This window comes from Callospermophilus lateralis, chromosome 2 (assembly GCF_048772815.1).
Source record: "Callospermophilus lateralis isolate mCalLat2 chromosome 2, mCalLat2.hap1, whole genome shotgun sequence".
Taxonomy (NCBI): domain Eukaryota; kingdom Metazoa; phylum Chordata; class Mammalia; order Rodentia; family Sciuridae; genus Callospermophilus; species Callospermophilus lateralis.
In genome coordinates this window covers 109,226,167-109,238,183 of record NC_135306.1, presented here as the reverse complement: position 1 = coordinate 109,238,183, position 12,017 = coordinate 109,226,167, and the positions used below count along the sequence as shown (strand labels likewise).

Sequence of the window (12,017 nt, the reverse complement as noted above, 5' to 3'; positions counted from 1 at the left end):
CTCTGACATGTTCTCATTCATTTAATTACCCCCACAGGCCTTTGAGGTGTTGTTAACTCTTACTTCTCACCTTTGAAATGATGTTAACTCTCATTTTACGGATCAAACACTGGGGCATGGAGAAGATGAGTGTTCTTGCCAAGGTGACACGGCTAGAAAGTTGCAGAGAATCAGGTCTCTTGACTCCAAAGATCATATTCTCTGTGTTAGTGTTGCAAGAGAGCTTGGCAGTTATTTAGTCTAGAGCTGCCCCTTCCTTTTGCAGATAAGGAAGCCAAGGCCCAGAGTCCAGAGGTGCATGGCCTGAGGTCACATAGCCTGTTAGTGCAGAGCTAGGACTGGAAGGACACTGGTCTCCAGTTGGTGTCCTATGCAGATCTGCCTAACTGACATGAACTCCTTGCATGGGTCAATTTACAGTTCCTTTCTCAGACCCAGGGTTGAGCCAAGGATTGGCCTTGGAAGAAATGGTCTGTGAAGGAGGCCTGGCAGCTGCAGAGAGCCTCTCCCTACTGGCCTGGCTGAGGAAGCTCAAGCTCTTGTTAGCTGAAGCCAGAAGGTCTCAGAGGCCCGGTGCCAGGCAATACCTGAGATCACAGCCTGCCTAGGTTACAAGGGGGTGTGACCAGTGGGGGAGCCCGAGGTCACAGAGCAGTGTCTTTTCCCTCCAGGTTTACCGTTCCAAGATGGATGGTGAGGCCACCAGTCCCCTGCCCCGGACTCGCAGTGGCCCCCTCCCCTCCTCTTCTGGCTCTTCCTCCTCGTCCTCACAGCTCAGCGTGGCTACTCTGGGCCGTAGCCCTTCTCCAAAGGTCTGAGGACAGGGTGGTAGAAAAATGAAAAAGACCACCCATGCAGGCCTTGGGGGTGAGGTGGGGTGCTGAGCCCCCGTGATGGCCCTCTGTTCCCTCTGTAGAGTGCTCTGCTCACCCAGAATGGCACTGGCAGCCTTCCCCGCAACCTGGCAGCCACATTGCAGGACATTGAGACCAAGCGCCAACTGGCTCTGCAGCAGAAGGGTGAGTGGCCATGGTGCCAGCCCCACTGCTCCCTGGGGGACCCCCCTCCCCATCTTTCACAGGCTGTTTTTCCTTCACTGGGTTCTGGGCAAGAGCAGAAAGGATTTTGATTAGGTGCCTAAGGAAGCGCATCACTGGATATTAAGAAGACTCCAGAACAGGGGACAAAGGGTCTAGGGGATTGTGACATCTTCTCTCCTAGAGAGTCCAGCCAATAAGGGAAGTGTTTGTTGACCTAAGTAGGACTAGACTTTGCCCTGTCTGGAGGCAGGGGGATGGATTGGATGACCTCCAGAATGGTTTCCTGAGACATTGGCTCCGGGGACCCAGGAGTCCCTGTTGCTCGTTTGCATTTTGATTGTTTTGAAAAGCCCATGTCTGTGCCTCTCTCTCCTCTCACCCCCTGTGTCTCTTCCTTACCCTCTGCCTGGGGTTCCCCACATCAGTCGAGTTGCTTCCTGCCGAGCCCCTCCCAACTGACGACCCAGCAGGTAGAGCGTTGGTCACTGAGGGCATTGCTTTGGCCAGGCAGCCCCCGCCCCAGCATCAGCATGATGTGTCCTGCCCAGGGCCCTGCTGCCTGCAGGCAGGCTCCCAGGCCGAGCTGGTCTGGGTGCCCGCTGGTCTTGCCCCTCCAGCTCACCCAGGCTGCCCTCAACTCTGCTTCTTGTCTCTGGTGCCTTCTGTCCTGCTCTTGTTGCTCTTGCTTCTGTGTTGCAGGGGGCTGCATTGGCAACCTGATGCTCTTACGGCTTCCGCGTCTCCTTCCTCCCCTAGCAGGCAGTGGGTGCATGTGTCCTACTCCTCTGTTCAGGCCTTGGTTGTAAGCTGCAGCCAGCTGGCCGTCGTGCTGCCAGGGTACCACCTGGACAGGTCTCATGCCCTGTGTGGGCTCAGGATGCTGAAAGGATGCTGAAACCAGACTGTGCACTGTGGCCAGTTGTGCGGGCAGCGAAGCCTGGGCAGGGTTGCTGGTCTGGAGCTGTTGGGGCTTCAGGGAAGCTGGTGCTGGGAGAGGGCTGCCCTGTGTTAACCTGTCCCTGCTTGCCTCCTCCCTCTGTCTGTGATGATTTGTGATGATGCTAGTATCTCCTCTCCTGGTTGGGTGGGGAGCCCACTGTGACTCCCACCTGTCTCTTCTGCAGGGCAGCAGGTGATCGAGGAGCAGCGGCGGCGGCTGGCTGAGCTGAAGCAGAAAGCGGCGGCGGAGGCGCAGTGCCAGTGGGATGCCCTGCATGGGGCAGTGCCCTTCCAGGCAGGCCCCTCGGGCTACCCCCCACTCATGCACCACTCCATCCTGCACCACCTGCCAGCCGGGCGGGAGCGTGGGGACGAGGGTGAACACGCCTATGACACGCTGAGCCTGGAGAGCTCGGACAGCATGGAGACCAGCATCTCCACTGGGGGCAATTCGGCCTGCTCTCCTGACAACATGTCCAGGTACCTCCGTGCCAGGCCCACCACCTCCGCCATGTCCCCTTGGCTCATTGATGCAGCCTCTCTTCCTTCTCCCTCCCAGTGCCAGTGGTCTGGACGCGGGCAAGATTGAGGAGATGGAGAAGATGCTAAAAGAAGCTCATGCAGAGAAGAGTCGGCTCATGGAGTCCAGGGTGAGGCTAACTTGGGCCAAGAGGCAGAAGGCAGTGGGGCCCAGAGCTGCCCTACGCCTGCCAAGGGCCTGAGCTCTGTCCCAAGCCCTTTCACCCCATTAACTGCCCATTGTTCCCCTGGGAATAGAGTGTTTAAAAAGTCTGTGTTCCTCAAATGGGCATAGGAGGTTTGTCCAGGATGTAGCCTCACAGCTCTTCAGCACGGGGAAGGCAGCACAGCGACCCCGTCCAGCGTGCATTTCTTGAATGGGAACTTCCAGTCTGATTGCTTCCTTTCTGTGAGATTTTTGGGAACCATGGGAAGTTTGATTTCTGTCTAGAAGGTCAAACCTCTTGGGGGTGGTTAGGAAAATCAGGAACTGGGGGTTGAGGCCCAGGATGGGAGAGAAGGCAGTTGTCCAAGCCAGAGCAGAGGTGTTGGCTGGGGAGCTCTGGAAAAGTCCCATCTTCTTCATGTGTGCTTGGAGCTGGGACTCAGAAAAGAGGGACTAGTGGTTTATCCTGGGCAACTAAAAGGCAGAGGGAAGCTGTTCCTGGGAGAGAAGTTCAGCAGAATGTCTGCAGAGGCTAACCAGACACTCTGCATCTTTATTTTCATTTATTTCTTTATTTTAATGGATCATGCTATGTTGCCCAGGTGATCTCATTGAACTTGTGGGCTCAAGCCACCACACTTGGCTTACTTTAAAAAAATATTTTGTTTTCTTTTGCTCTGCATCTTTTGAGATGAGAGTGAGAGTCAGCAGCTAGAGATTTTCGTTTGTTCGTTTTAAAAGACTCTAAATATTTAGATGGCAGACCAGAATAGAGTGCCTCTCAGTCTTATTTACATCAAAGTAGAACAAAGCATCTCTTGGTGAATGGAGAGGGAAAGATGTTCTGCTGAGTTTCAAGCTGGGAAGAAATTGCAAATGGCAAAGTTTTTAGCATTGGTTAAGACATATAAAGTATTGAGACATGCTCCATATTTAGGAATTGTTTTATTGACCCTGATACCTTTTGGCATGGTTTATATAAGTTCTTTGTGAACTTGGTGTCCTATCATATTTTTTCCCCATAAAGTTTAAGGTTCAACAACAAATATTAACTACACAAAAAACTAATTTGAAGTTTCCAAGGGCTTTAAATCAGTGATTAGGGAAGGACTACTGAATATACTGTCAAAAAAAGTTATCAAATAATCCATGTTCTGGGAATTCAGATAAAGTATTAAGAGCTCCATTTATTTATTGAGTGCTACTTTACTTCTGGGATCAGTGATGGGCATTTATATACATGATCTCATTTAATTTTTATTACAATTCTAGGAGTAGGCATTCTTTAATCCACCCCATGCCCCCTTTTTTGATACCAGGGATTGAACCAAGGGTGCTTAACCACTGAGCCATATCCCCAACCCTTTTTATTTTTTGAGACAGGGTCTCGCTAAGTTGCTTAGGGCTTTGCTAAGTTGCTGAGGCTGGCTTTGAGTTTGGAGTCCTCCTGCCTCAGCCTCCTGAACTGCTGGGATTCGAGGTGTGTGCCTCTGTGCTTGACAGGTATAGGCATTCTTAAATCCATTTTCCAGATGAGGCAATTGAGGCTTAGAGAGTTTAATGATTCTGTGAGGGTAATAATGGTGGCAGAACCAGCATTGGAAGCCGGGACAGTCATACTTTAAAGGGCTTGTCCTTAGCCAGCAGGGCTTTCAGAGAAGGTGAACTTTGAGGACGGCGCCTCCTCTGCCCTGGCCACTGTCGTCCCAGGCCTCCTGTAGCCCTGTACAGGCCTGAGGAGGACCAGCAGGGGGCACAGAGGGCTTCCTTGGGAACTGACCCCTGACCTTGGGGACAGGAGAGGGAGATGGAGCTGCGCAGGCAGGCCCTGGAGGAGGAGCGGCGGAGGCGGGAACAGGTGGAACGGAGGCTGCAGAGTGAGAGCGCTCGGAGGCAGCAGCTGGTGGAGAAGGAGGTCAAGATGCGGGAGAAACAGTTTTCCCAGGTGAGTGGGTGCTGGGGTAGGGCAATGGTCAGATTGATGGTGAAGGCTGTAGAGGAGGATGGATGTCCTCTGGTGGGGTGTCAAACTTGTTCTCCCGAAAAGATTGCCGTTGGTCCCCCAAAACAGACCCACTGGAGCTTGTTCAAGTTCGTGTGTGTGTGTGTGTGTGTGTGTGTGTGTGTGTGTGTTGGTGGTGGGTGAGTTGTGAGGTTGTGGCAGGCCACCTACAGACCCTTGGGGTCAGAGAAGAGGGTCTGGACAGGCTCTCAGACATGGGAGCTGAGAGTCAAGAGTCAGTGTGACGTCCTCGGCTTCTCTCTGACCCCCCATCCACTTTGTGAATTTGTGCTGCCCACTCTCGCCCACTTGCCCTGCTGCCTGTCTTGCATATGGCACCCCACGGTCTCCTGACCCTAGCCGCATGGGATCTTTCTACTCCATCCCTCATTGGTAGATGACCTCACTCTGACTTTGGGTTCACAACTCCAAGAGCCTGGCCATAGCTTCTTGGACAGAGATTCCCTCCTTGCCCCGAGCCAGCCCTTCTACAGGAGACGCGGGCCAGGAGAAGGAGAAATGGGGCTGGGAAAGGGCATCTACCTGTGTCCCTGCTCCCAACCCCTGGCCCTGTGAGGACCTGTAGGATCCAGATGACTGTCCCTTCTGACTGGTTCTCTGCAGGCCTCCCCAGGTGGTTCTCTGGGATCTCCCCACAGTGGTGACAAGCAGTCACCTGTTTTCTGCAGTGCAACAACATAAGTGCTAAAGGGCAAATCACCTGGGTGGGTTTGGGGATTAAGAAACAATCAGGGACTCGGTCAGTTCACCTTTGTTGTCAGAATCTTTTTTCTTTCTTTCTTTTTGGTACTGGGGATTGAATCCTGGGGTGCTTTGCCACTCAGTCACAACCCCAGCTCCTTTTTTATTTTATTTTTTGCTTTGAGACAGGATCTTGCTAAATTGCTGAGGCTGGCCTTGAACTTATGATCCTCCTGTCTCAGCCTCCCGAGTCGCTGGGATTACACTGTATTCAGCTCGGAATCTTTGTCAAATGCCTAATTCTCTTTTCCTGCCCCAGTTGGTGACTGTCTCTTCCAGTCCCTGTTCTGTGGCTCAGTCATGCTGCAGGGGATGCCAGTGTCTGGTATCAGGGGGGCTAGATTCAGTCCATCTTTGGGGTTCCTTCTAGAAGTTGTATGTTCTGTGTTTCTTGAACTAATTTGTGATTTTCCTTTTCCTGCTGTTTTAAGATTCTATGAGGAAAGGAAGAATAAAAAAACATTCCACTTGACTGAGGATTCTAGTTAGTGTGGGAAGTGGAGGAGACCTTAGTGATCATCTAGTCCTTTTACATGTAAGGATAGTGAGGCCCAGATGGGAATAAGATTATTTGAATTTGGAGAGCAGATTTATTTTATCTATTTATTTACTTTTAGGGGTTCTAGGGATTGAATCCAGGGGCTTTACCACATCGCCAACCCTTTTCATTTTTTGAGATAGGGCCTCACCAAGTTGCTTAGGCTGGCTTTGAACTTGCAATCCTCCTGTCGCAGCCTCTCGAGTCGATGGCATTACGGGTGTGTGCCATCATGCCCAGCTTTATTGTTTTTTACATTTCTGGGGATTAGACCATGGCCTTGCACATACCACCACCAAGTTACACCCCAGCTCTAGAGAGCAGATTTCTTATTGGACTTCTTTTCTTGGAGGATGTTTACATCAGGTCTTTTGTTCAGCCCAGGAGGGAGGAGGGAGGAGGAAGGAGGGGCAGGAGCCAGGTGAGGATGACTGTCTTGGTCCCAGGTGGGGAAACTGAGGCAAGGATTCATTTGGCATTTTGCTCAGGCCTAAGCAGAGTTAGCATGTAAGTCTTCACTTTTGCCATCAGGCCTGTGAAACCTGAGGGACAGAGTAAGGGTTGGGAGAGTGCCAGGTTGTAGGGGATGCAGGAGAAGCCATGGGACCAGGCAAGGGAATGATGGGGAAAGAGAAGAGAATGCTGACCCTGCCCCCTGCTCCAGGCCCGGCCCCTGACCCGCTACCTGCCTATCCGGAAGGAAGACTTTGACCTGAAGATCCACATCGAGTCATCAGGCCATGGTGTGGATACCTGCTTGCATGTGGTGCTCAGCAGTAAGGTACTAGGCTGATGTGGCCCCAGACTGCTGGGGACAGGGTCCTGTAATCAGAGGCATTCCTGGGGCCTTGGGATAGTGGCCTCTGTTCCTTTCCCAGCCTCATGAGGTCTGTGTCCCAGGACCTGTATGCTGGCCTAATGAGAGATTGGGGCCTGAAGAAATACTGGGAACAGCCCCTGGGGATACAGTCACAGGGGACAGCACATACTTATGGAGGCTGCTCAGGGAGAAGGATTTAGGGGCTGCACTTTGGGTCCTTTCTTACTCCTGCTTCCCACCAGGTCTGCCGTGGCTACTTGGTCAAGATGGGTGGAAAGATTAAATCCTGGAAGAAGCGCTGGTTTGTCTTTGACCGGCTCAAGCGCACCCTTTCCTACTATGTGGGTGAGTACCACCTGGGGCCCCCCCAGAACTGGGACCCCTGGAATTTAACACCCAGGACAACTGACCTCCCCTTCCTGAAAGTGTATGGAGTCTACGTGGTTCACCTCCATTTAGTTATTCGTTCATTCATTCATTCGCTCAGTGTTACTGAGCATTTGACAAATTCTAGGTACCACTGTAAGTTCTGATGATAAGCAAAGTGGCCACAGCACTGTCCCTTGGAACTCACTATCATGAAGGCAAACACTGAAGAAAACACAGTGGGTTTGCTGATAGGGGACACCCCACACAATGCAGGTGCACAGGGTGGGCTGAGGATGCCCTTTTGGATAAGTTCCCTTAGAACTTATCCAAGATAAGAAATTAAGCAGTGCCAAGGGGCTCTCAGGATAGTCCAGGGATAGACAACTGGCCCCTACTGCTCCCTCAACTCCCTTTCTTCTGTCTCTGGTGTAGTTTCTATCCCTGGAACTCCTTTTGGACTTTTACCTCTTGGAGTATATCCTAGTCAGGTTAAGCAAGGGTAAGCTGTAGTAACAACCAGTTCACAAATTCTGGTAGCTCAGAATTTCAGTCTTCCTTTTTATTCCCAGTATGTATGTGGTGTACATTGTGGGTTGTCTTTGCTTTAGAATATGTCTTTCTAGACCATTGCTGGCCACAGTGACAGAGGGAAAAGAGATACTTAAATGGGCCTTGCATTGGCATTAAATACCCCAGCCTAGAAGTGACACACATCATAACTGTTCAAAAGCCATGGGTGGGGCCTTTCAGTGAGTCACACAGTCCCACTGCCACAAATCCAGAAAGAGCAATCCCACTAGAAACCTGGAAGTGGGGACAGGCTGCAGGATTTGGTATCATGGAAGCCCAGATGTGGAATGTCCCACTTCTTCCTCTAACCTGGTCCCTTATCAAGTATCATCCCCCACACACATACCCCAAGAAGCCTTCCCTGACCTCCCTGGGCTCTAGGTGTAGAGAGGAAGAGGCAAGGTGTCCCCACCTTTCTACCTGGGCAGAGAAGGTAGAGCGACTTTTTTGGGAGAGAGAGAAACACAGCTGGGGAGATGAGCTCCAGGTTTGGCCTGTTGATGTTGTGGTCCTCCGGGACTTCTAGGTGTGGAAAAAGTATTAGAGGCAGAGTGATAGCCGAGTTTGTTGGACTGATAATAACAACAACAACAATATAACAGAACCTGTTTATCAGGTACTTGTATGAGCCAGGAGCTGGGCTAAGCACTCTCTATGCATTGATTTAGTGATTTAATTTTTATAACAAGCCTACAAGAAAAGCATAAGTTTACACCCATTTTACAAAGAAGAAAAATGAGGCCCAAAGAAGTTAGGTAGATTTCCCAGGGTCTCACAGCTGCTGCGAGGTAGAGCAGAGGAGAGAGAGAGAGCTGTATCCAAGGCAGCCCTCTGCTTGGGAAAGGGGGAGAGACCAGCAGAGACAGGAGAGGCAGGCAGCAGGAAACCAGTGCAACCATATGTCAGGTGCCACAGGGCTGGCTCTTGGCACATGTGACCTTCCTTACTGTTTATGAAATAAAAGGGGACCGAGTTCAGGCAGGCAGTGAATACAGGGAAGGAAGCCAGCCAAAGGGGCAGGCATTTGGAAGCCGGGGGTGTCACCAGCATTACTGAATGCTGCACGAAAAGCCAAGAATGATGTGGCCCGAAGGCTATTAGACTCAGGGACTGGAGCTTGTGGAGAGAAATGTTTCTGCTGTGCTTGGGGCAGGAGCCAGATTGCACAAGATCAAGGATAGGTGGGTGGTAAGGAAGTGGAGGCAGAGCATGTTACTATTTCCAGTGAAGGAAGGAATAGGAGATAATGGGAACCTAGCTGTTGGCCAGGCCTGGAGCCAGGGTCCTTGTCCCCAGGAAGAGATGGAGATGGGCGTGGGGCTGGATCCGAACTGGAGGGGCCTGGCCTGTTCAGCCTACACCACCTCCTGCCTCCTGCTGGAAGCCCCTGGACTGGATCAGGTCAGACATTGCCTCTGCAAAGCCTCCATGGCTCTACCTTACTGCAGAGGATCCCACCCTCCTCTGAGTTCCTGCCATTATCCAGGGTCTGTCTGCCGTGTGACATCAGCCCAGGGCATAATGATGCAGTGACAGATGTGCAATATGTGCCAGACACCACGCCGCATACTTTGTGTGTGTTCTCACGTTAATACTCTTGGCAACCCAGGATGTGTAGGTGCGCGTGGACTCCCCAGCTATGCGTGCCAATGAACAGGCTGTCTGTGCCTTCTCCCCATTGTGCCGCAGTTTCCTAGGAGAGGAATTTCTGAATTCCCTCCGGACACCAGGGCCTAGGGCTCATTCACTTCACAATGATTGTGGGCCTGGAACCTATTGGTGTTAGCGAGGCGGATTCACAAAGGCCCAATTCAGCCTAGTAGATTCTGTGTGGAGAGTGCATCATAGTGGTCACACATGCAATGGGTCTTGAAGATCACATAGGAGTTTGCCAAGGGAATGGGCAGGAGGCCATTTCCGTGTGCTGTTAAGGGAATAGTGAGAAGCTGGGCCAGCTCCACAGAACTTGGCCTTGCAGGGGAGGTTGTGAGACAAGCTGGCGGGTCGCGTTGGCACCAGTCTGTGAGAGGGCTTTGCCAAGCTGAGGAGGCGGCTGGCTGAAGCGGCAGGCTTAGATTTTCTTGGAAGAAGAGTGGTGGAGGATGGGCAGGCACATTAGGAGGCTGGAGCAAGGAGGCAGCGCGGCCATGACACGGGCGCAGGTGGGCCACGACTCGGGCTTAAAGTTACCCAAGGAGCCCACGGGGAGGAGCTTACTGCGGCTCTCAGCTTTGAGTTAGAGATTGGCGTGACCTCTCCTGCAGGACACAGGCTCATGTTTGAGGGCATCGGTGGTAGCGATTGCGCAGTGTTTGCCACACAAAGACGGCCCAGGCCCTGAGTTCTCCCTTCCTGTTGCTCTTGCCCTCTGCATCCAATGGCCCTGCTCCCACTTCCTGCCACCCCTGACCTCTGGATGCTGTGTGCTATGGAGCACTGCAGGGCTCTGTGCTGTGCCTTCTTTCTGTTTTAAAATGAAGTAAATGTATCTATATGGTTCAAGAATCAAAATATAGGCCAGGTGCCGTGGTACATGCCTGTAATCCCAGCAACTTGGGAAGTTGAGGCAGAAGGACTGCAAATATGGGGCCTGCCTCAGCAACTTAGCACTGCCCTAAGCAACTTATTGAAAACCTTTTTAAAAAAATAAAAAGGGCTGGAGATGGAGTTCAGTGGTTAAGCATCCCTAGGAGCACTTGCTTAGCATGCCCAAGGCCTGGGTTCTGGCCCCAACACTCAAATAAACAAACAACCAGGAAAATGTTTAGACTGAAACCTGTGTGGTGTTCACACCTGTGATTCCAGTGACTTTGGAGCTGAGGAAGGAAGATCACAAGTTCCAGGCCAACCTGGATGATTTAATGACCCTGTCTCATTTATTTAAAAAGTAGAAGTAAAAAGGGCTGGGGAGGTAGATCAGTGGCAGAGCACCCCTGGGTTCAACTCAAGTGGCTCCCTGTTCTAGGTGGGGGCATATTTATCAGCTTAAATTTTTTCTTTTCTTTTTTTGCAGTGGTAGAGTACCCCTGAATTGAACCCAGGGACACTTAACCACTGAGCCACATCCCCAGCCCTTTGTATTTTTTTCTGTTGAGATAGGGCATTGCTAAGTCGCTTAGGGTCTTGCTGAGTTGTTGAGGCTGGCCTCAAACTTATGATCCTCTTGCCTTAGCCTCAAAGTAGTTGGGATTACAGGCATGTACTACTTGCCTTGACTTTCTAGTTTTGATAGACATGAGAAAATTGTCCAAAAGTGTTTTACTAGTTTATATTCCCATTTTCATTTATTAAACTGCCTCTTTCTCCATAGCCTTGCCAAAAGTTGGTGTGTGTTTTTTTGTATACTTTTGCCATTCTGACAGGTGAGCAGAGGCCTCTCTCTAGAGTTCTACTTTGCATTTCTCTAATTATGTGCTGAGCATTATCCATGTCTTCGGGGCTCCCTTTTTGAGCACTGTTTTGGAGTCCAGGAGGCTAGGACCATCACCCCGTTTCCCAGACGGGGAAGTTCAGGCCCGGGTCCTGAAGGATGGCGGGCCTCCTCACCTGGACTTTATTCCCTTTGCAGACAAGCATGAGACGAAGCTGAAGGGGGTCATCTACTTCCAGGCCATCGAGGAAGTGTACTATGACCACCTGCGCAGTGCAGCCAAGGTCAGAGGTGGAGCACCAGAGGGGGGCAGCAGGGGCCGCCACAGGGAAGGGTGGGCCAGCTGGACTCTGGGAGCAGAGGCCTCCAGCCTGCCCTCTGTGGAGGCTCCGGCCGAGTCCCTGTTCTCTTTGTCACTTTTCTCTTCTCTCCCCTTCTCAGAAGAGGTTTTTCCACTTCACTATGGTGACTGAGGTACCCCTCCCCATGTGCCTCTAACCATAGCTACATACATTAACACCTCCGAGTCCATTGTCCTGACCTTGACTCTCCCCTCCATCGCTCTAACTTGCCCAGGCCTCAGGGAGGAGAGAGAGCAAGAAGCCCCTGTGGGCTTGAATCTGGTGGCAGCAGGATGTTGGGCTTTGGGGAGCGGGGGGGCGGGCAGTGCAGAGCGGGGAGCTAGAAGGGGTTGAAGGGGCCTCAGACTAGATCTGGGAGGGAACAAGAGGTGTCTGGGGCAAGGGCCAGCAGCCCTACTGCGTGCCACCTTTCTCTCGCCAGCTCCTCCCATGCCAGCTCTGTCCTGACCTCTGCTCTTTGGGCCCTTCCTGGCACCTTGGGGATAGCTCTTTCCTGCCTCTTTTTTGCTGAAAAACTCTGGTCCCCACTGGAGTATCTTCTTGTGATCTATTCTTTCATA

At 51.7% G+C, this 12,017-nt stretch overlaps 1 protein-coding gene across 17 annotated transcripts in view; it reads left to right on the top strand.

Annotated features, from left to right (window-relative positions):
- Positions 1-12,017, top strand: part of Phldb1 (pleckstrin homology like domain family B member 1) — a 47,236-nt gene that overhangs the window by 33,426 nt on the left and 1,793 nt on the right. For 10 of the 17 annotated variants that reach the window (XM_076846326.2, XM_076846324.2, XM_076846343.2 and 7 more), the window contains 9 exons: positions 672-812; positions 917-1,019; positions 1,466-1,510; positions 2,165-2,459; positions 2,539-2,629; positions 4,463-4,609; positions 6,631-6,747; positions 7,029-7,131; positions 11,294-11,379. In XM_076846326.2, the coding sequence (XP_076702441.2) occupies positions 672-812; positions 917-1,019; positions 1,466-1,510; positions 2,165-2,459; positions 2,539-2,629; positions 4,463-4,609; positions 6,631-6,747; positions 7,029-7,131; positions 11,294-11,379 (1,128 nt within the window). The remainder of the gene's footprint in view (positions 1-671; positions 813-916; positions 1,020-1,465; positions 1,511-2,164; positions 2,460-2,538; positions 2,630-4,462; positions 4,610-6,630; positions 6,748-7,028; positions 7,132-11,293; positions 11,380-12,017) is intronic. The other 7 variants (XM_076846325.2, XM_076846332.2, XM_076846333.2 and 4 more) reach the window with 2 other exon arrangements.